A 22,714-nucleotide genomic window follows, 5' to 3' on the forward strand; every position below is an offset into this window, starting at 1 on the left:
AAAAAAAAAAAAAACGGGAGCTCTCACATGCACGGCAGATTGAAAAATAAATTGCCTACGTGAGTGACAGCCGCTGACTCTCGCTATTAGACCGAATTGGATTTGGAGAAAGAAAATCAACCGGCCATGACCCCCGGTGTGATTGGGACAACACGGATATTGAATATCCCTTAGCGTTTCCGCACATCGCCACCAGTATACATCAAATGTCGGCCTTGCCCCTTCAGAGGGCGACGCTGAAGGGCTCAACTCAAAAAAACAACTCGACTGCTCAAACTAAGTGTGTTGATGCCAAAATGCAAAAAGGCCGACAGGGGCCTGCAAATGACTTGCCGACGTGTTGACTCGCAGTGAAAAGGCGCATCCGGAATTTGGAAGGCGGCCCACATAGTCTAACATGTTATACGAGGTTGTTGTGAATACGCACGGTGCGCCGTACCGACTTCTGGCCCGCCCTGTATTGCAGATTTTTATTGCTGCTGTCATACATTTTCCTCCAGTGAACAGGACAGTTGCATGCTCGCCTTTGCTCCGACATCTTAACGTCGGATCAAATCAATGTATTTAGTTTGCTCTGCTTCCGTGTGCGGCACGAGCAGATTTATTCCCTGTTCAACGGTACGCATAATCCAATCAATATCCTCTGGAATGCTAATGAGCTAGCAGCGTTTGTTAGCCGTCACCGAGAGGAGACGAATGGCACCTCCTCGCCCGGGCTAATCCGAGCGGCCGCGGCAAACGCACGAGGCTCGGTCATTAACGCTGACCGCGGCTCGTGGATTTTACACGCTTGCGTTCACACAGAGGCGCCCCTCAGGCCCCTCCCGCACACCCTCGGGGGGCAGAGGGCTTGTGCCGGTCGGCATACATCACCGTATTTACCACACACTAAAAGGCGCACTGGATGATGAGGCGCACCTTCAATGAATGGCCGATTTTGTCATTTTTTTCATACATTGGGCGCACCGCATTAAAAGATGCAATCTACAATGCCTCCACTAGATGGGGCTACGCTCAAGGAAACACCAACAGAACGATCAGGCGACAGTAAAACTTATTTAATAAAGCAGTGACACAGTTCGCTTAACCAACAGCAAGTTCTAACATTGACTCGTGAACGAACTTTCTTGCCGCTCTATTTTCGTGTTCAACTGCGTAACCGATCATCTTAAGTTTGAACTCTGCGTTGTCAGTGTGTCTCGAGCCACGAGCCATTTTGGGGTGGAAATATTACCGTAATGACCATACACAAGGCACATCTGATTTTAAGGCACACTGTGAGTTTCTAAGAAAATGGAAGGCTTTTAGGTGCACCTTTTAGTGCAGAAAATACGGGATTTATTTTGGGGTTACGTTCAAGTGAGTGAAGTCACTTGGCGCGGATGTTATTTAAAACCACGAAGTCACAACTTACTCTTGTCCGCTCATTTAATGTTTGGCTGTAAAAACAAGCGGCGAAGAGGGAACGCGGCGCGGCGGCTTCAATGTGGCAGCTTTCAGGGATGTGCGGAGGCGTATTGATGTCTCTCTATTGACATTGCAATTAGCCGGTATTTTAAGGCCTAAAAGACTATCCGCTAAATATCATCTGAATACACAAAAGCCGTCGCCGATCTCAATGAGAGTCCTCGCGTGCGGCTAATCTGACAATAAATCAGAGCACGTACTTTGTTTCGTGAGCGGATGAGGGGCCCGGCTGTTACATTTCGAATCAGCGCTCGGCTTTTGCACGGGAAAGGAGAAGACACGCTGACACGACGCCCTAATGTGCCATTTAAATTTAATAGCGCACTTTGAGCACTTAAAACATTACATCCGAAATGTTCCCGAACGGAATCACCTGCCACGCTCGTGCATCAAAGCACCTCGAAACTGAGCCCGAGGCACGAGAGAGAGCAAGGAGCCGGAAACTATCAAATTTGGGGTACATTTATGAAAAAGGTTTTTCACATCTCGACGACGATATTCAACAAATGTGCTGGATTTCAATTTGCGCTCTCCGGAATGCCACTGTTACATAAACGACACAATTTGTAGCTATCCGTATTCAAAAAATGTCTTGGGAAACTGATGTGGTTATACAAGTGTATTCAAGCGTCTGCGTACACATTCACTTTCCACACTTCTGTGAGTTTTGCCAGTCATGCTTGAAGCCTCGCCCTGGCTCTGACCTACAGCGCAAACATTAAATGCATATAATTCATCTCGCTCAGGGGGCTTTTCTAAATCAATGCTCAGTGAGCGAGCCGAGAGGAGCGGAACTATTTCGGTTGAGATGGCAGGCAGGAGCGGGGTTTTGCCGGGTACTCGCTGTAGGCCGGCGGATAAACTCGTCAAAGGTTACGACAACGCCAGAAAACGTCAGCGGGGAAGTTTCGATTTCCTCATGCGGCGTCTTCGGATGCCAGGGGGACAGCGCACAGAGTATACGCAATGGGAATATTTCCCAAAGCAAGACCTATTTAGACCACCCACCCAAATGTCAAAAAGAAAAGAAAAAAAAAAAAACACTGGGCCTTCCATGACCCAACAGGGACGACTGTCACAGTCCACACTGATGTAACGCGATGTGGCATTTCTCCCAGGCTAGCCACATATTTAAGAGCAATATTCATTACGTGGAGACTCTTCCCGAAAAAAAAACACTGTTGCTAAATTTAAAGTTAATCCCAACCCCAGTTGCTCAGTTGAAATAAAATAAAAAATAATAATAATCATAATTGATTTAAAGATTGATGAAAAGAACTGGATAAAGCTCGGGTTGATTGGTGATGCCGAGAAAAAAAAAGGGTTCAGGGATAAAAATAGAAGCTTTCATTCAAGAGGCGACTGTTCATGACTGTTTTTATGTTGAGCTGTGAAGTGGAGTTCGGTTAGCAGAATCTCCACAATAAGGTGAGGGACGATCATCCATCCATTTCCCGATCCGCTTTGCGGAGGGTGCTGGAGCCTATCCCAGCCGTCTTCGGGCAGTAGGCGGGGGACACCCTGAACCGGTTGCCAGCCAATCGCAGGGCACACAGAGACAAACAACCATCCACGCTCACACTCAAACCTCGGGACAATTTAGAGTGTTCAATCAGCCTGTCACGCATGTTTTTGGAATATGGGAGGAAACCGGAATACCCGGAGAAAACCCACGCAGGCCCGGGGATAACATGAAAACTCCACACAAGAAGGCCGGAGCGGGGATCGAACCCACGACCTCTGCACTGTGAGGTCGACGCGCTAACCACTGGACCACCGTGGAGCAGAGCTCTATTCTATGGAACATGTTACAAGGACACACGCGATACAACTCGGTGGACGATGTTCTTAAAGCCACTCCAAGACCCCATACAGCTGCAAGTCACAGCTATTATAGCCATTAGGCGATTAAACAGAACCTTTTCAGGGATCAGCTATAACTCTCGCTGACACAAACACACACACACACGTGGAGAACAAGCCAGGTCCAGGAGCCTGAGGTAATTAGTTCAATGGTCGATACAGAAATAGGGACTGAGAGGCAGCCAGGTTAGGCTGATCAAGAAATTCCATTTCGTGCCCTAAAGGGTGAGCAAAGTGGCCAAATGCCTGATAGTGTGGTGCGCATGCTAAAAGGGCCACACAGAAATACGCCAACTCAAAGGCCGATGCTAATCCGACAGCTAATGATAACCGTAATACCAAACCCTATCCCCAAACCCTAAATCCAAACCATAACACTAATTTACTCCTTTGGCTCATCCCAAATCTTAGCCCGAATCCTAAACTTAACGTTGAACCCCGAACCTCTCACACTTTAGCCCGCTCCTAAACAGAACTCTCGCCCCGCAAAATGTAACCTCTACCTACCGACCCGAACTCCAAAACATGTCTTTAACCCCAACCCATCCCGCAAATTTGACGAACCCAATCCCTGTTACCCCTGAAGATAAACCTCACCCGAACCCAAAAACTTCGGCTCTAAACCTCATCCCTTTTCCCCAACCGCACACAGCGAGTTCACCGTTTTAATACGGTGCAAGAGCTGAACTGTAACTAGAGTTGAGGGCATGTGTTTATTTTCTTTTCCAGTTAGCCTGAAATCTAATCCACTCCAAGTGGTTGGAAAACCGATAAAAAGCCTTGTTTGCGACGTCAAATAACACCATCTCTACGGCCACATCCGCCTTTATTATCCCTGTTTATCAGCTGCGAATTTTCTCGGCGAGCCCCCCCGCCGCCATCGCTCTGGCCTCCGGAGGCTTCCTAGAGCGAAGGAGAGAGAGCGAGAGCGAGAGCGAGAGAGAGAGAGAGAGAGAGAGATCGCCGCGCACCTGGCGGCTTCTCCCCGAGTATTTCATTTGGAGGCGGCAAACACATTTGGCTGATTACATGAATGTGGTACCCCACCACCACCACCACCACCCCACTTCCCCCCACCCTTTACAAAACAAGATGTTTATCCTTCTCGAGGCATCACGCACACCGACACTGCGGGAAAGAGAGTGGAAGGTTAAAGCAAGAAAACGTATCCGAAGCCCCGGTGTATTAACTCATCTTGTTTCTGGGACCCGAGGACGCCAACTTGGGGGGGGGGGCTGTTGCAGTGACATATTGTTTGGTAAACAGCATCGCCCGCGTCGACTCTGACAGATGACTGCAATAACGAGTAGCCTTTAGCTTTGTTTAGCAACAAACATATTAAGCTCAAACGAAGGACAGAATACCCTTGGGGGGGGGTCAAATGACATCAAAAACTGTTGGGTCACAAAACTTCCAAGGTTTGGAACATCCCGACCGGTGGCAAGAATCACAAACTCATTTGATATTTTGGCGGCGATATTTTGTGAACAATAAAGGGGGAATTTTTTTTCGATTTATTTTTTTGCTGTCAAATACTCCAAAAGATAGAGGGGGTAAAGGGGGGGGGGCAACTACAAGTGCCTGAGAGAACACCGTGGCTCATCAAAGGGATGATAATGGACCATCGTCCAGCCGTTGTTGCCGTGTGTCATTACGTACAAATTCGCCAGCTGCCATTTTGATCCGGCAGGAGCCATATAAAGTCAATTAATTTTTTTTTTTAAACAGCTTCTAAGAACAGCGTGTTAACTAGTTTCACAGATCAGTTGGTGGCTCGTGTAAATTGTATTCACTGGCCTTTTTGTCCCCTCCAAATGTTTTTCCTGTGCCTGAGCTGCGGGTGTCTGACCTTTTTTTTTTTATTTTATTTTATTTTTTTTTTTTATAAAAAGTGTAAAATCAATGGGACTGACCCAAGTTTATTGATGCCGCCATTGCGACACCCCCCCCAGTATTCAGCCTGGCCGGTTGGAAGAACCGAACGACCTTCCCATGGGCTTTATTCCAACGGCGGCTTGCTCTTATGAACCGGGCTGAACCAGAACGTCAAGAGCAATATCGATACTAAAGCACTTACCAGCTGGGGTAGCCTCAAAGAAAAGATCTTAGTATTGCTCAAGTCTCCAATCATAACCGCATTTCCTTGCTCTGATTTGCGATTCACTTTTCAGTAAGGGGAGAATTTAAGAAGAGGAAAAAAGTGAAATGTACTTTTCTCACCTCAAACACTTTGCGGTTCTGAAATTTCAAGAGTTTCCTTTGAAATGATGTCATGCCATATGACGCCAAATTAGACATATTAAATTGTTACACCATAACATCGCCATATTCTAAGGACAATGTGTAGCTTTTTTGGAGGACAGCTGTACTCTTACTTTTCGCATCCCAAACAGATTTTGCGTCGGAAATATCTTACTTTTCCCAACAACAAGTCATAATCGCATAGTGCAGAGGAACGACGGGGTAGGAACGACCCTGTTTACGAACAGTTCCACTCCTGCACGAAAGTTTCAGCGAAAATCTGCTTGTGGTTATGTGCATTTTTTTTTCTTATGCGAATTTTCGCAACTCTCCTTAGAGCTATGTCCAAAAACTTTTGTCCGTATAGTGTCCTATCACATATACAGTACGCAAAGTGCAGCCGATGAAAAATTGACGCCCTCACCAAAAGCTATGTTGTTGTTGTCTTTACTTCATTAATATTTGATCAGTATATAAAAAATATCCCCGACAGCCAGACCATTTAAGTTACTCTTTACGACAACAACAGGAGCCGCCTCACGAGCTGAGTAGCAGCTGCAGCTTTAAGAGTCATGTCGTCGCTAGATGGATGAGCGCAATAACGCTGACAAAATAAATGCATAAATAAATAAGTGTGACACAGCTTCATTTGCATATCAAAAGGTTGATGAGAACTTGGAACACCATTTATTGTGACGTACGCAAGCCCTACACAAGTCAGTGCCCTGGCTGCACTTGACAGGGCAACAATAGCCGCTTAAAGTGACGAGAATATATTCCACCGGGTCATCATCAGTGTTTATCCACGATGCGACAACGAGGCGCTCTAACGCGGCTACGCCAACATGAGCCGCCGGTCAAGACTTTTTTTTTTGTTTTGTATACCATCTCGCTTTTCCACCTTGTCTCCCTGACATATGTGCATTCACAACCAACTATGAGGCACTCTAAAGCAGGGCAGATTCATTTCTGGGGTGTAGGCACAGTTAGCTAGCTAACTGGATGTCAAAATGTATCTCGGAATTCACTTTCATACGTCTTTCTATTAATTTTTTTTTTGTGTGTCTGTTTAGTGTTAAAGTTATAAAGGTATTAGGAGATTATGGCGAGTCCATTCAGTGAATAGTGTAAAAGTGAATTTAGCCATTATGTGAAGCGACTAGCCTGCCAGGGACAAAATGTTGTAATGTGTAGAAAGGCTAATGAGGGAATGGCCAGTTTCTGCCAGATTGCTGTTCTGCAACTGCGCCAAAAAAAAAAAAAAAAAAAAAAAAGTCAACTTTCATTTTTCCAAATGGGATGACATTTGACACCCCCCCACCCCTCTCCAAACTCATCACTTTCCAGGCGCAAGAACCACTTGGAACATTGATTTGACACTATCTAAATCTTTAATATTGATTGTAAATCCGGGAAAGTCTGACATCATTCTATCGGCCACGAAACAACTTGACCAGTTTCGTTCATGAGTGTATCACTTGGTCACTTTTTTTGTAATTATTGGCTCAATGATTGAGATGGAACTTCACCAAAAAAAAAAAAAAAAAGTCTTGATTTGGTGTATGACAACAATCTCTGATCAACCAAGCCATGGAAGGGTGACAAAAAGCTCGTTATGCCACACCAAATAAAGTCAGTCATCATTTTCTGATTACGATAGATATCACGATAACTCTGTCATTGCCAATATTTTTTTTTTCCCCCAAGCAATTTGTAATGGAACAAGTTTCTCTGAAACTGGAGCAACTTGAAGGGTCCCCCCCACATTCGTACAAAACGTTTTGTCAGTGCGGTATGCTAAATTGGGTTGGACACATGCTCCACATACCAAACACAGTAAAGGAAGGCAAGCAACAAATGCAGAGATGACCCCGATCAAAACTGGTTTTCCACCACCACTTTATCGCCTTCCGATGAGACACGACACACAGGTATGATGGAGATCATCGGATCCTTCACACACACACACACACACACACACACACACACACACACACACACACACACACACACACACACTCCTGAACCCAACCCACGGGACATCTTGCGAAAGGGGCAATGCAGAACTACGTGAACATGGCATATGAAACGATCTCTGGTCTAAAGCGTTTATTGATTAATGGGATTAATGTGTGTACCGGTGCAAAGTTCTTGGCGCTTTTCGGATGCAAGCAATCGCTGTGTAATCCCGTAAAAGATGCCACAGGGACAAGTTTGACAGGCTCCGGACCCTTCATCCATGCAACGGTTCACGCACGTCGAGGCAGCGGACGTGACTCTGCACAACTGGTGGTCCGATTCTGTTCGTAAAATGTCGATTGTGAAGATAATGTTCAAGCCGGAACAAATGGGGGATGTTTGGAAAGAGAGTGCAACGTACAGGGATAGTCGGTCCTTAACAGGAATAGAGGTAAATCATTGCGTATTGACATTTAAGACATTTTTGCATGGAGTTCGGCGTGAAGTTCCCGTCGCTTACCTCTTTGATTTTCGCCCGCCGCTCTCTTGTCGTGGGGTCCATGGGTTCGTGTCCTGTTGCCCCCGGGGGTCTCTGGTACTCGACGTAAGGTAAATCATTGCCACCCTTTCCACCTTGACCCAAACTCTCCTTGGCCACTTTTTCCTTCTCGTTCAAAATGTCCTGCTTGATCTCATCGGGACGCTTTTGTAGAGTATCCTTGGCCTCCAGCAAGGCTTTTTCGTGGTCCTTCTTAATTTTGGCCAGGACCTTCTCGTCGCTTCCAGCCGAGCCTAACTCACCTCCGCCACCGTCCAGTCCGGTGCGGGTGTTCGTCTCCACGGCAGAGGAATGGAAGAAAACTCCGCTGAGTAGCTTGGACGAGTCGGGCAGGAAGAAAATTGCACCGAAACAGAACGTAATGAAGGCGCTGAACACCAAAAGCAGGATAAATTTCTCCGTCAACCTGAACGAAGTCGGGTTGGAAGACTTCCTATTCGGGGTGGCCGTGAAAGGCAGAAGAGTTGAAACAGGCATGTTGCTCCGCTTCCTTCTGCCAAACTACGACAAAATTGGCTTTCCCCCGTTGTTAAAATACGCTCTCGGCGTAGTTTTATAATCCGCTCACAAGTCCACCTCCAGAGTAAACGAGCGAGACGACGCTAGAGAAAGCGCCGATATACAGCTGTCCATCGCTGGGGAACGTGTAAGCGGCAGTGGCAGAACACTCGCAGTTCAAGGCAAGGAGCACTGACACAGGAAGAGGCGGGCCCGCGTTGATTGCCAGCTGCCACGAGCCAATCACCCTTCGACCTGCGAAAGGTGGGAAGATTAAGAGGGCGGGGCTAAACCGGCTGCGCACGACGTCAGTGATAGTTGTCGTCACACACGCTTTCGACCTCTTAATTGAGTAAAATATACATAAACATTAATAAAAATATTCACTTTGAATCAACACAAACACCTTAAAAACAACAAAAGTCTTCAAATATTCAGTATCCCTGATGCAAACATCAACCAGGAAATTTCCAAAAGGTCACTGAACTTGTTGCTGTTGCACTCTTCAAATTCTCAAAATTTATGAAGCACTCATATCAACTTAGTTGGAACACCGCACAGGCTAAAAAGCAACACAAATAGCGAGTTCATCAAAACATGGAAAAGAGAGGCAGGGGGTGACGGTACGGGATGGGGGCAGTTTATGCACCCCCAAATTGGACATGACCATAACATTTTGGAGAAGGTTAAATGAATGTCACCCAGAAAGCCAATATTCCAGACTTCGCTTGTAAATTGTGTAAAACCACATTTTTATGAAAGCAGTTTTTCACTGAGTTCTCGTGGTCATGTGAGTGTCAGACTTCGCCATGGTCCTGGCCGTGAATTCCTGGCTTGACATTCCTTGCCGGCTTAGCTCTGGGACATTCATCACGCGTCTCTAGCTCGGCCTTCGCCCCTTGTGGTCGGGCTAACTTGTGGCCTGTTGCGAATCAACAGGCTTGTGATGCGGTTTTAAAAAAAAATAAATAAATAAACTGTGGCTCAGTGTTTTATTTATACGTCGACATGTTCTGCGGATGACTGAATTGCTTCGTTACCATCTAAAGAAAAATTGGTCATGTTGTTTACATGCTCATGATTCTTCTTAAGTGAAACAACCGCAGAAAAATCTCATCTTTGAATGCGGGAAAAGGAAATCTGTGGAGGACAGCCACAGTTTTAGTTCACCGTAGCTAACGCTAGCGTTCCTGCTTTGTTAGCTTAGCAGGCTACTTCCTGGTTCATGGATGACAACAAACTAACTTTGGCCATATTCTCACGTTCACATATAAATCCTTTTTAAGCGCCTGGACTTGCAACGTTTTTTCATATTCTCCCGCCCAAATTGTGACACAACCACCACGACTGGGAATGAACCCAGAAACACCAAAGAGAAATGAGTCATTGACAACTGAGGCTGCCTTCAATAATGGAATGTGGATTATTCATGTGGAAATGTCCCTGAAATCAATGACAAAGATAAAGCACACTTGAGATGCTCATTCGTCCTGTCGAGATGTCGAGCTACATTCACACTTTGAAGTAGAGTGTTTTATTTTTTTACTCACTATGAAATAAAACCAATAAAAGTAATTTAATTCAGAACACCGTGCTTGTGACTGGATGTATGTTTGGCGGTCCATCAATAAAAATGTGAGTGCGCCTAGTGTGCTTCTGACATTTTTGTGCTTGTACTGACTGGCACCACTTAAGTCATATTTTCAAAGACCAGCACAGGAACCATAAAAAACAAATAATTGAATATACAAAACACCATTTGGCAGTTAAGATTAATTTACATGCTGTACGTGCTCGGAGCCGTGCCCTTGTTATTATTCAACAACCAAGTCCCATTTTTAAGTATATCGGTCATCGTATTCTCCTTAAAAAAAAAAAAAGGACAATGTAGGACACTCAGCCACTATAATGTGCGCTCAACTAGCTAACCTGCTAACCACCCAAACAAGAACGCTTACCTTTGCAATTTGGTACACGGTGAAGGGTTTCCTGGAACGCAGCATCAACTGTATCATGGCCCTGCCGTAAAATAAAAAGTGAATGAAAACGCAGCCATGTTGAGGAACGTGTCAGCACTTATCACCAAACACACTTCATTTCACTTCACCTTCTCGTTTTGACGCACGGAGATGGAAAAAAAAAAACGTCATCTCCTGATGAGATGCTCGTCTCAGGCTGACAGATGCCCAACGCCGCCATATTACAATGCTGATTCGCGGGGCTTCAAGCTGTCAAAATGGTGGCACGTCGCTCTTATGATTGTTTCCTCCTTTGGCGCGTGGAGATGAAATTAAATGTCACTTGGCATCGTAACAGCGAACACTTTAGCTCCATTTTCAAGCCAAGAGTTTGACCTTGAAGATGCAGGCAATCGTCCTCAGTGGCGGTCCTAGCATCAACGGCGCCCTGTGCAAGACACCCCACCTCCCCCCCTTGGCGACCCTCTAACACATAAATACACATTAATGAAAAATGCAAATGCACTTCGAGTACACAACTATTTTTTGAAGAGACGCTATGGCACCTTATATGTTAAATATTTGCACATGCAAAAAGAAAACAAAAAAAAAAACACCACGAGTCAGCATTTGTGTCTGCGTTCACTTTTCTCCCAGTTTCCCTCCTGAATGGGCTTCGGGTTTCACCGGACTTAAACACAACAAAGCAGTGGCGGAACGTAATATGAAGCTTTTCACTTTTCCAGTCCAAAATGAAGAGGCAAAAAAGTCACTTTTGAAAAGTGGCCTGGTATAGCCCCCGTAAGGCAATGACTCAATAAGTAGCGCGTCGGACGCCCCCCTCCCCCGTCCCCCTTTCACTCAGTGCGCCACATTTCTCATTTGTTGCTATTAAACTGTTGTGACAGCATGTCGCCACCGGCAACCACTATGCAAAATGACGACAGCGATGCAGTGGGAGGGGAAAAAGAAAAAAAAAAAAAGAGCAGTTGTGCTCATTCTAGCGGCAGACTTGCGGAAAAAAAAAAACATGGACGACTTGGATGCGGATCAAGAGAATTTACAAGGAAAGCTGTCAAGTTGATTTGCTGTTATTGTCAGCAATTTACCCTCCAACCAATAGAGGGCAGCGGACTTCTCTTTTTTTCAATGAAACCAAACCACAAACCAAAAGACACATCACATCACGTCTGTGCCATTTCCCAAAACATTATTTTTGTCATCATTTCATCTCATTTTTCTGCCACCACGAAGTACCTCGGCCCGTTTACAAACATTATGAAATTATCTCAAGTGGGGGGAGCGAATAACGAACCGAAATATAGCTGGCTTTACTCTACTGTAATAATGGGAATATGACCAGCCGTCTTCACCGTGGGTATGCGCAATCGGGCAAAGTGGAGGTGCAAAATTGGCCAGGCAATTGTTACACAGCTGTTTGAATGCTTCCATCTCGCTAAGCGGACTCCAAATATAACCTCGCCCTGATCCCATTTAACCGACGCTCGGGCTCGTCGTCCCCCCCGTCGGGTAAAGACAGACTCATTTGATTGGCGAGAGGAAAAAGCAAATAAGCCAGCGCGGACAAAAGCGAAGGTTAAAAGGGGCTCCTCGAAAACGGGATGACGGGCGGGCAGAGGAGCAATAGCGTACGCTCGTCCAACGAGGTCACTAATTGGTTCCGGACTCTTCTGCGGAACCCGTCAGCAGCCATTTTGAAATTTTTTAATAAGGGTTTCCAGAGAGGCTGACAAATGGAAGCGTGACCGCAGCCTTTTTTTTAATTGCACTCACTGCCAACACTGAGGCGTTCTAAAGCAGTCATGACAGCGCACACACTCTTTTCACACACTTTCAAGTTAGACTTAAAAAAATAATAAAATAAAATAAAAATCCAGCCTAAACTCTGTTAGGCCTTTGTCTATGTGAAGTGCGCGTGCTCACGGCCAACAAACGAGGCGCTCAAAAGTGATCACACCAGTGGGCTATACAAAGTAAAGATACATTTTCGGGTGCAAGCGAGGCTAGCTAGCTAACTGCATGTCGCAATTGCACCGGATAGCTGCTGATGCGGATGAAAGCGATCAAGTTCAAGAATGACTCATGCCAGGGCCCAAAATGCAACAATGTGTCCTGTTTTAGCCACGCCCCCTAAAACAGTTGTCAGTCTTTGGACATATTCAGCAGTTTTCTTCAAACATGTCGAATGTATTCATACTAGAAACAATCCCCCAAAATATCAGTACACTTCAGGCCGACTTGACTTTAAGGTAACACCAAAAAAATAATAATAATTAAATATTTGCCATGGCTTATTAACGATCTGGAAACTAGATCAGGCGGTCCCAACTCAAGCGAAAGGATGCGCTCGCAGCTTTAATTGTGATTTCACTTTGCAAAGCTTCCCTCCTGCTTAGCGGAGTTTATTTGTGTCGATTCTGCCTTTCAAAAAGCACCGCTGCGCGGAAGCTAAATGCCCGTCTCGAGCGCAACGCAACTCCAGACGTGCATGGAGAGCAGTAAACTGTTGCTGCAATTACTGCATTGCAGTTGATCTTCAACAAGCACCCAGCAGGGAGTCGCATGTTCTACATATATACAATACATGCTGATTTATATAGCGCTAGAAATGGAAAAAAAAAAAACAATCTCTCTCTCTCCTCCTCCTCCTCCTCCTCGCAGGTAATCTTTATTCATGCACACGTCTCCTCCTCCTCCTGCTGCCGCTTCCTCTTCACCTTCGATGATTGCAAAGAACGTCAAGTGTTTGTGTGACGGCCATCGCACGGCAAACCAGGCTGATCAAGCGTGCCCGACCAATAAAACGCATTCGATAGCAACGGTATTTTTTAATATTCTGCTTTTACAGAGCGACGCGGGTTCCTCTGGAGAGCGGAGCAAAAACCTGCTTGATTTCGACTGATATCCGACCCAAACTGGATGACAGCTGCGCCACCATTTGGGTTATTCTATTTAACGTCGCTCATTTGTATATAATGAATGCTGACTATATCACGCTTCATCATTCACAAATTTTTAAGTAACAGTTTTTTTTTAAACTCAACTCAAAGAGATGCAGCATAATTAAGAGCAACACCAAGTGGCAGAGAAGGTCCCCAACTAATACTGTATCCCCACCCCCCCCTCAGAACACAGTATTGTTGTATGCTCTGTTTGTATGTGCTATTGCTCCATGCACGTAGCGGTTTAGAACAGCTATGCTAATGTCCGTTAGCCCACTAATGGTGTTTCGCATTACATATTAGCATTCAGCTAGCAGGGTTTGCATGAGAAGGGATTATATGGTTTGTGTGAACATTTTGGTGTTCCAAATATACAATGTTCATTTCTTTTTGGTTTTATGCGCCAGTTTTACAATCAACTCAGGTGAAGAAAGCCCGAACTGGTCTCGGGTTTGCTTTTAAAGCAGTTCTCCTCACCTTTTGTACAGTATGAGGAGGAAAGAGGTTAGGTCAAAAAGGTACCGGTCGTCTGTACTAGGTCTGATTGAAGTGTAACTCCTCTTTGTGATTGTCTTTGGATGTCAGTGGCAATTTTTTTTTTTCTTTAGGAATGGGAAGTGAGTGCGTTTTGTATGCGTGAGAGTGTGCCTCGGTGAACGGCTTCATAATTTGAAGTGATGGCAGGCTGAGATGACGGATTGCTGTCAACAAAGCTTTTTGGTGCAGGTGCTAAACTGGGGATGACGTGCGTGTGTGTGTGTGTGTGTGTGTGTGTGTGTGTGTGTGCGTGTGTGTGTGTGTTCTTTCTTTCACTCCCATCATTTACATACGTGTACAAACAATGTGACAGCGATAGGAAGACTTTAATGACGACCTCGGGGTAAACACATTAATCAGAGGGCGGGTTGGAGGCAGCTGTACTCCACTAGACGCTTTGCGGTGTGTGAGTGTGTGTGTGTGTGTGTGTGTGTGTGTGTGTGGGTGTGTACAGTAAATGGATGGAATTTTTAAACTCTGTTAGGCCTTTGTCTATGTGAAGTGCGCGTGCTCACGGCCAACAAACGAGGCGCTCAAAAGTGATCACACCAGTGGGCTATACAAAGTAAAGATACATTTTCGGGTGGAAGCGAGGCTAGCTAGCTAACTGCATGTCGCAATTGCACCGGATAGCTGCTGATGCGGATGAAAGCGATCAAGTTCAAGAATGACTCATGCCAGGGCCCAAAATGCAACAATGTGTCCTGTTTTAGCCACGCCCCCTAAAACAGTTGTCAGTCTTTGGACATATTCAGCAGTTTTCTTCAAACATGTCGAATGTATTCATACTAGAAACAATCCCCCAAAATATCAGTACACTTCAGGCCGACTTGACTTTAAGGTAACACCAAAAAAATAATAATAATTAAATATTTGCCATGGCTTATTAACGATCTGGAAACTAGATCAGGCGGTCCCAACTCAAGCGAAAGGATGCGCTCGCAGCTTTAATTGTGATTTCACTTTGCAAAGCTTCCCTCCTGCTTAGCGGAGTTTATTTGTGTCGATTCTGCCTTTCAAAAAGCACCGCTGCGCGGAAGCTAAATGCCCGTCTCGAGCGCAACGCAACTCCAGACGTGCATGGAGAGCAGTAAACTGTTGCTGCAATTACTGCATTGCAGTTGATCTTCAACAAGCACCCAGCAGGGAGTCGCATGTTCTACATATATACAATACATGCTGATTTATATAGCGCTAGAAATGGAAAAAAAAAAAACAATCTCTCTCTCTCCTCCTCCTCCTCCTCCTCGCAGGTAATCTTTATTCATGCACACGTCTCCTCCTCCTCCTGCTGCCGCTTCCTCTTCACCTTCGATGATTGCAAAGAACGTCAAGTGTTTGTGTGACGGCCATCGCACGGCAAACCAGGCTGATCAAGCGTGCCCGACCAATAAAACGCATTCGATAGCAACGGTATTTTTTAATATTCTGCTTTTACAGAGCGACGCGGGTTCCTCTGGAGAGCTGAGCAAAAACCTGCTTGATTTCGACTGATATCCGACCCAAACTGGATGACAGCTGCGCCACCATTTGGGTTATTCTATTTAACGTCGCTCATTTGTATATAATGAATGCTGACTATATCACGCTTCATCATTCACAAATTTTTAAGTAACAGTTTTTTTTTAAACTCAACTCAAAGAGATGCAGCATAATTAAGAGCAACACCAAGTGGCAGAGAAGGTCCCCAACTAATACTGTATCCCCACCCCCCCCTCAGAACACAGTATTGTTGTATGCTCTGTTTGTATGTGCTATTGCTCCATGCACGTAGCGGTTTAGAACAGCTATGCTAATGTCCGTTAGCCCACTAATGGTGTTTCGCATTACATATTAGCATTCAGCTAGCAGGGTTTGCATGAGAAGGGATTATATGGTTTGTGTGAACATTTTGGTGTTCCAAATATACAATGTTCATTTCTTTTTGGTTTTATGCGCCAGTTTTACAATCAACTCAGGTGAAGAAAGCCCGAACTGGTCTCAGGTTTGCTTTTAAAGCAGTTCTCCTCACCTTTTGTACAGTATGAGGAGGAAAGAGGTTAGGTCAAAAAGGTACCGGTCGTCTGTACTAGGTCTGATTGAAGTGTAACTCCTCTTTGTGATTGTCTTTGGATGTCAGTGGCAATTTTTTTTTTTCTTTAGGAATGGGAAGTGAGTGCGTTTTGTATGCGTGAGAGTGTGCCTCGGTGAACGGCTTCATAATTTGAAGTGATGGCAGGCTGAGATGACGGATTGCTGTCAACAAAGCTTTTTGGTGCAGGTGCTAAACTGGGGATGACGTGCGTGTGTGTGTGTGTGTGTGTGTGTGTGTGTGTGTGTGCGTGTGTGTGTGTGTTCTTTCTTTCACTCCCATCATTTACATACGTGTACAAACAATGTGACAGCGATAGGAAGACTTTAATGACGACCTCGGGGTAAACACATTAATCAGAGGGCGGGTTGGAGGCAGCTGTACTCCACTAGACGCTTTGCGGTGTGTGAGTGTGTGTGTGTGTGTGTGTGTGTGTGTGTGTGGGTGTGGACAGTAAATGGATGGAATTTTTTGTGTTTGGATGATTGGGTATTTAGGTGTGTATGTGCATGAACGACAGTACAGGATGGAGGGATTGTTGGCTCAAACGGGGGATTGTTAAGTGGATGTTGGGATGGTAGACGGCTGGGTGGGCAGATTGCTGGACGTTTGGAAGCATTTTGGTTTGGGTGGATGGAAATCCGGATGGATTGCTGCATATTTGGCTGGATGTTGAATATGCATGTTGATGTATGCGCAATGCAATATGGAGGGATTGCTGAAGCTTTTGGGTGTCTCGTGGGGTGAAAATTGTAGTTGAACGGGGTAACTATGTTGTATATCAGAGCTGCCGTGGTCATTAGGGAGAATTCCTAGTTGTACTCCTTTCCTTTCATGGTCTTTTTGATCTTTGATTACCATCAAGTCCAACACGTCAGTGATGTTCTCATAATGGGGCGCCTGGAGAGGTGGGCGTGGCCTGTTTGCACTCGTTTGTTATCAAAGGATGACGACCGTTACCGCTGTGCCTCAACGCATCGCCCACGCAAGTCAATTACATTCCATTAACTCATTATACACGTCTTATTCTTATCAAATGTGATTACCCCCACCCCCCCGATTTTTTTGAACCATTACTAGTTGTGTTAATGCAAATGTAATGAAACTCCCCCAGGGTGGGAATTCTTGTCTGATTTTGTCATCTGCAACTTCGGCTTTTTTAATATCAGTATACTGTTGGGAATAAACTGTGCCTTTTGGCTTTATCTGGCCCTATTCGACTAATTGAAACTTATTAGAAGAAAATATTTTTTAACGCCAATATGGGGGGGGCGGGGTGACGGCTGGCTCATTTGCATAAAACAAATCCACCCCTCAAATTGGCCAATTTTACCACAGTGAGAAAAATGCTTTGAAAATACGTTGGTGATTCTTGAGTATTTTGAACAAACCATGCCACAGATGTCAGAATTGGGATTCCACAAAAAAAATAATAATAATTTACAAACAAACCCCAGACTGAAAGTACAACGAAGGCTGGTAAAGAACCCGGAAAAAGGTGAGAAACCAACAGAAAATGCCAGCAAAAGGCAAGGAACGAGAAAAACGTAAATTTCTTGTCAACACAAAAGGACGAGAGAATCCAATGCACGAGATTATAAAACAAGAAAATACTTACATGAAAAATACTCTGAACTAACGCGGTGAAAAGATATGAGGAAAAAAAAATTCAAGCACTTGTAGTCGTGAGCGAGGTTTAATAATCCGACAGCCAATTGTCGGTGTGGCATGGCTTTGACAGGCAGCTTGGTAACAAGGACCATTAGTGTCGGGTGCGGCTGATGCGGAAACGCCCAGTCTTCAGCTGGAGACCGAAAAAAACTAAGCAAACAGGACAGACATTTGGGAACTGTCCAAAACATTGAGGGAAAAAATCCACCATCCTGTAAAGTACTTCCAACAAAGCAAAGCAAACAGCAAAATGGTCAGGAGGGGAAATGCTTGTCTTGAATTCTAATGAAGAAGCAATTTGAAGGAAGGAGGTCTAGTGGTGGGGGGGTTAAAAGAGGGACGCAAAGTAAGCCAGAGGCAATCCGGGGATATTGAAGAGCAGAGTTGCGGAAAAAAGCGGATTAAGAGATGAGAGCAAGGGAGGGGGATGGTGAAGGTGAGGACAGGTGCAACATCCTGGAAAACGAAAACAGGAAGTTGACGTTAAAGGCAAAGATGTACTTTTACTCTGAAAAGGGACAAATAATTGTTTGGAAAACAAAAGTACCATTGACAGTACAAAGGAGAACATTGCCCATTGCCCTGACATGGGGAGATTGTTGTCACATGTACGACACAACCAGCACTTGCCAGAATTTCCTGCCACAACATTTTAAATTACATACTGTATACCAATATCACACAATGCAAATCAATTCAGCAGTTTGTACTAAGCTCCTTAAGTAACTTCCAGCACATACGGGAGATTGTTGTCACATGAAGGATAAAGCCAGTACTTGGCAGAAATTTCCTGTGACAACCAACAAATGCTAAATATTCCCATGGCTTCTTTAAAAAATTGTTTGTGGGAATTTTTGCTTAAGAGCACCTTCAGTAACCTCCGAGTTATATGGTTGTTTATCACCAAGTGGCACAGTTGATGAGCGCTTAGCACAACTATTTTTCATGTTTATTTGGGGAGCCTTGAGTTAAAGGTTACTTTCTGATCTTCTTTCCCACCTTAACTTCCTTCCGCGCCGGCTCAATGTCGACTTTAAATGTAATCTATTGTGCTCGCTTCCATGCTTGAAGAGCTCCTCCAGTCACCTCCACAATTCCGCCATTAAAAAAAAAAAAAACGCTTGGAGTGGAAAGCGTCACGCATCTGCCGAGCCTCAGGCGGAGTATTTAGTCGCCATTGAACCGCTATCAAGCTCATTCTCTGAGCGCACGCCTTCCTGCCTTGGGTGCTGTTATTTTTTTTATTTTATTTATTTATTAAATTTTTTCAACATAGCACAGCTGTCGGCACTCCAGGTAGCTACCGTAGCTCAGTGTGGACATGTGCTTCGCATCATCCATCATTCAGTACTTGCTAGAATTACTTTTCCAGCTCCTTGTGTACTTTTCATGTGCATTTACATGTTTAGGAGCTTTCAGAAATATGGTAGATTGTTGTCACGTGTAGGACACAGCCAGCATTTGTCAATTTTTCTTACTGTAGTTTCTTTGGCTCACATTTACAGTACATTGTACTCTAACTTGTCAGACATAGATTGTTGAAACATGAAGGAGACAGGAAGTGGTTGCCAGAAATTCCAGCACTTTCCTTGTGCGTTTTACATGCCGAAAGGCTCCTCACAGACATATGAGAGATTGTTGACACATTTAATACACAGTTGGTACTTGCCTGGGATCCTCCCGGAGTCACTTTAGTGTATTTTTTATTTTATTTTTTTAGTTCCATTGCTTTAAAGCACAGGAATAACTTGAAAGAAATGGAGATTGTTGGCACAAATAGGATGCTGCCATTACCTTCTAGAATTTCCTTCAGTTTATGGACATGGGTCGCTTTTAATGTATTGTAGTTTTAATGTAAATTTCAGGAATTAAGGACAGTTTATGTCCATTCACTGTGGGGCATTATGTTCCAGACCACAAAACACACTTTGAAATGTATGAATAGTACTTAGTAAAGCATTCCTTAATTGTTATGTTCTAGCAGTCCTCTAACTGATGTTTTAACTATAAAACTGACACATAACAAAAAGTTCAACCAAACGATATCGTCTTCGGATGAAGGTCTGCTAGCTTAAGGCTAATAATGTGAAACGCCACACACCGGCTAACGGAAATTAGCATCGATGTTTGGGCTAGTATTCAACTACTACTTCAACACACACGAAAACACACACAAAAAGAACATTCTTCAGATAAAGATGGATTCCTTTCATTTTTCTTTGTTTTTTTAATCATGCATGACTACAGAATATCACGGCGCCGTCTTGTCAGCGGATGTACTGCATTAAACATAAGGGTATTCCAGGTGCTGAATTAATAACGCTTCAATCTTTTACATTTAAAAAAATAAATAATAGCGCTGGCGCAATAATGGCGTCGGCCAAGGCCGGAACAATGCGCCGTGACACGGGACAATTAGCTGAGGGAAATTGGCGAGGAGGAAGGAGGCGGTTCATTTCCTATGCGGACAAATGAACAAGCACAAGAACAAGCCTTCCCAATTTATGCATTTGGACGCCAATCTTGTCCTGGGAGATTGATTGTTGCTGTCTGAGCAGACATCAGGACGTTGTCAATTGTTTTTTTTTTGTGTGTGTGTGTGTGTGTGTGTGTGTGTGTGTGTGTGTGTGTGTGTGTGTGTTGTCGCATCCATTGAAAAGACATCCTTATTCCTGCTTAAGAGCTGCTTCAATAACTTCACTGACGTACGGGAGACTGCTGGACGACGGATTCCCAGATTGCCTACGTTGCTACTTGTATTTTTTTTTTTTTTGTGTAGTCACATAATTCAGCGCTCCTTCTGTAACCTTCCAGACATACAGAAGATTGCTGTCCCAATGAAGACAAATTCAGTCCTTGCCAGAAAAAATCGTGTCGCTTCTTTTGTCTACTTTTTTGTACATCTCAGTTTAACAGCTAGAACTTGCCAGAATTCTTTCTGCAGCCTTCAGCCAACAATATACAGATAAGAAGCGATAGTTGTCACGTGAAGGACAATAAAGTACTTGCAAGAAGTTCCTGTCACAAAACTTTAAAAAACAGAGACTAAAATGAACCAACCTCCCAGACATCGAGGGAATTGTTGTCACAAACAGTATGTTTGTCCATTGTCCTTTTGTAACTTCCCAGATGTTTGGCAGACTGGTATCACATGTTGGACACAGTCATTACTTGCCAGAAATCTCTTTCCCTCCTTTGGTGTAATTTTATGTGCGATAGTTTTGGTAAGCTCGCAAACATATGGCATGTATAGGACATAGCAAGTATTTGCCAGAAATTCCTTCAGTTCCTTTAGTGATTTTTTTGTGCATTTGTTAATTTTCGTTCAAACATAGGACACAACCAGTACTTGTAAGAATTTCCTGCAACTCCTGTCGTTTTTTTTGTTTTTGTTTGTTTTGGGGTGCATTTATATGGTACGTAAGATTGTTGCCACATGTAAATTTGATCTCAGCTCCAACGGCTGGCTCTAATAACATATGAATGTAGATTTGCTTAAAGTACATTCAAAATGCAAAAAAACAACAAAAAAAGGGGGGTCGGGGTGATTTGAGGTTTTATTTTTGGTGGTAATGATGGACCCTCTACCCCAATAAAAGCAGGAAGAGGGTGTTTGCAGAGTTGAGGGATTTAAAAAGCTGTGCCGATGCAGATTGCATTCGCCGTCACCTTATCCCGACTTTGATCATTTTCCCCGGGAGAGCTGATACATTTTGAATCCTCGCCGGCTGTTTTTCCACCCGTTATCTCATTTTGACTGAAGGGTGAAAATGCTTCTGCCGTCAGAGGGCCTGACGTGTCGCCGTCTGGCCCTCGCTATCGCGCAAACATCTGCGCCAGTTTCTACGGGAACTCCAATAAAAGCAGCGACCGCCCCCCCCCTCCACCCCCACCTTTTCATAAATGTCTTCAATCAACCCTTTTTCATAAATCAAAGATTTCACTTTCTTTGATGAACGTCATCTATCGATTTTCTACAGCGCTTATCCTGAAGAGGGTCGCGGGCAGTTGCTGGAGCCTATTCCAGCTGACTTCAGGCGATTTTTAAGCGACAGTTTTTTGTTTAGTTTTTTAATGCAGGAAAATACGTATTTAGAGTTCAATTCTTTCAGTGTTGTACCACATTTTTCCCCCCAATACATTCTGGGCAGCACTGAGATCAACTTGAAGAGATGCAGCATAATTAAGAGCAAAAGTGTCAGAGAAGGTCCCCAACTAATATTGTACCCCCCCACAGAACACAGTATTGTTGTATGTTCTGTTTGAATGTGTTGTTGCTCCATGTGTGGAGCGATTTAGAACAGCTATGCTACTTTTCCGTTAGCCCGCTAATAGTGTTTCACATTACATTTTAGCATTAAGCTAACAGGGTTAGCATGAGAAAGGATGATATGGTTTGGTTGAACATTTCGGTGTTCAAATATACAATGTTTATTTGTTTTGTTTTTTGGTGATTTTGTACTTCAGAAACCAAGACGGCATGTTTCCATTCACAATTTTGATTGGATTTTTCTCCCCTCCCTGCTCGTTAGCGCCCTCCATTTTGTGTCGCCATTGCCTGTTGAGTTATTATTCGCCGTGATCCTTCCATCACGTCTGGCCTGAAACCAAATCATTTTTCTCAATAAAACCAAACCGTAATTGCAGCGTTGTGTATTGCAACGGATGACCGCACTCATAATGTCTTCCTAATGTCTTCATCATGTCGGCCCCCCTCTCTACCCACGTGACATTTTTAATGCGATAAACACAAGAGGAGCAACATCATAATAACAAAAAAATAAATAACAACACCACCTCCACTGGCAGGAAGATGAACAGTAATTATCGGGAAACAGTAGAGAATTTCGCAGCGGGATTAAAAGTAAATAACTTGAGGGGAGGTGCGCGAACTAATGACGTTCATCACTTTCTGCCAGGCGACGGC

The 22,714-nt window shown here is 44.3% G+C and overlaps 1 protein-coding gene across 1 annotated transcript in view; it reads right to left on the reverse strand.

The window, feature by feature from the left end:
* The window catches only part of man1a1 (mannosidase, alpha, class 1A, member 1), a 76,111-nt gene that overhangs the window by 46,808 nt on the left and 6,589 nt on the right, over nucleotides 1-22,714 (reverse strand). The window contains exons 2-3 of the mRNA XM_019882751.1: nucleotides 10,546-10,593; nucleotides 8,051-8,842 (exon numbers count right to left, since the gene is read on the reverse strand). Of these exons, the coding sequence (XP_019738310.1) occupies nucleotides 8,051-8,566 (516 nt within the window). The 5' untranslated portion in view covers nucleotides 8,567-8,842; nucleotides 10,546-10,593. The remainder of the gene's footprint in view (nucleotides 1-8,050; nucleotides 8,843-10,545; nucleotides 10,594-22,714) is intronic.

Source organism: Hippocampus comes, unplaced genomic scaffold, assembly GCF_001891065.2.
Source record: "Hippocampus comes isolate QL1 unplaced genomic scaffold, H_comes_QL1_v1.1 scaffold5, whole genome shotgun sequence".
In the NCBI taxonomy this organism is placed as follows: Eukaryota; Metazoa; Chordata; class Actinopteri; order Syngnathiformes; family Syngnathidae; genus Hippocampus; species Hippocampus comes.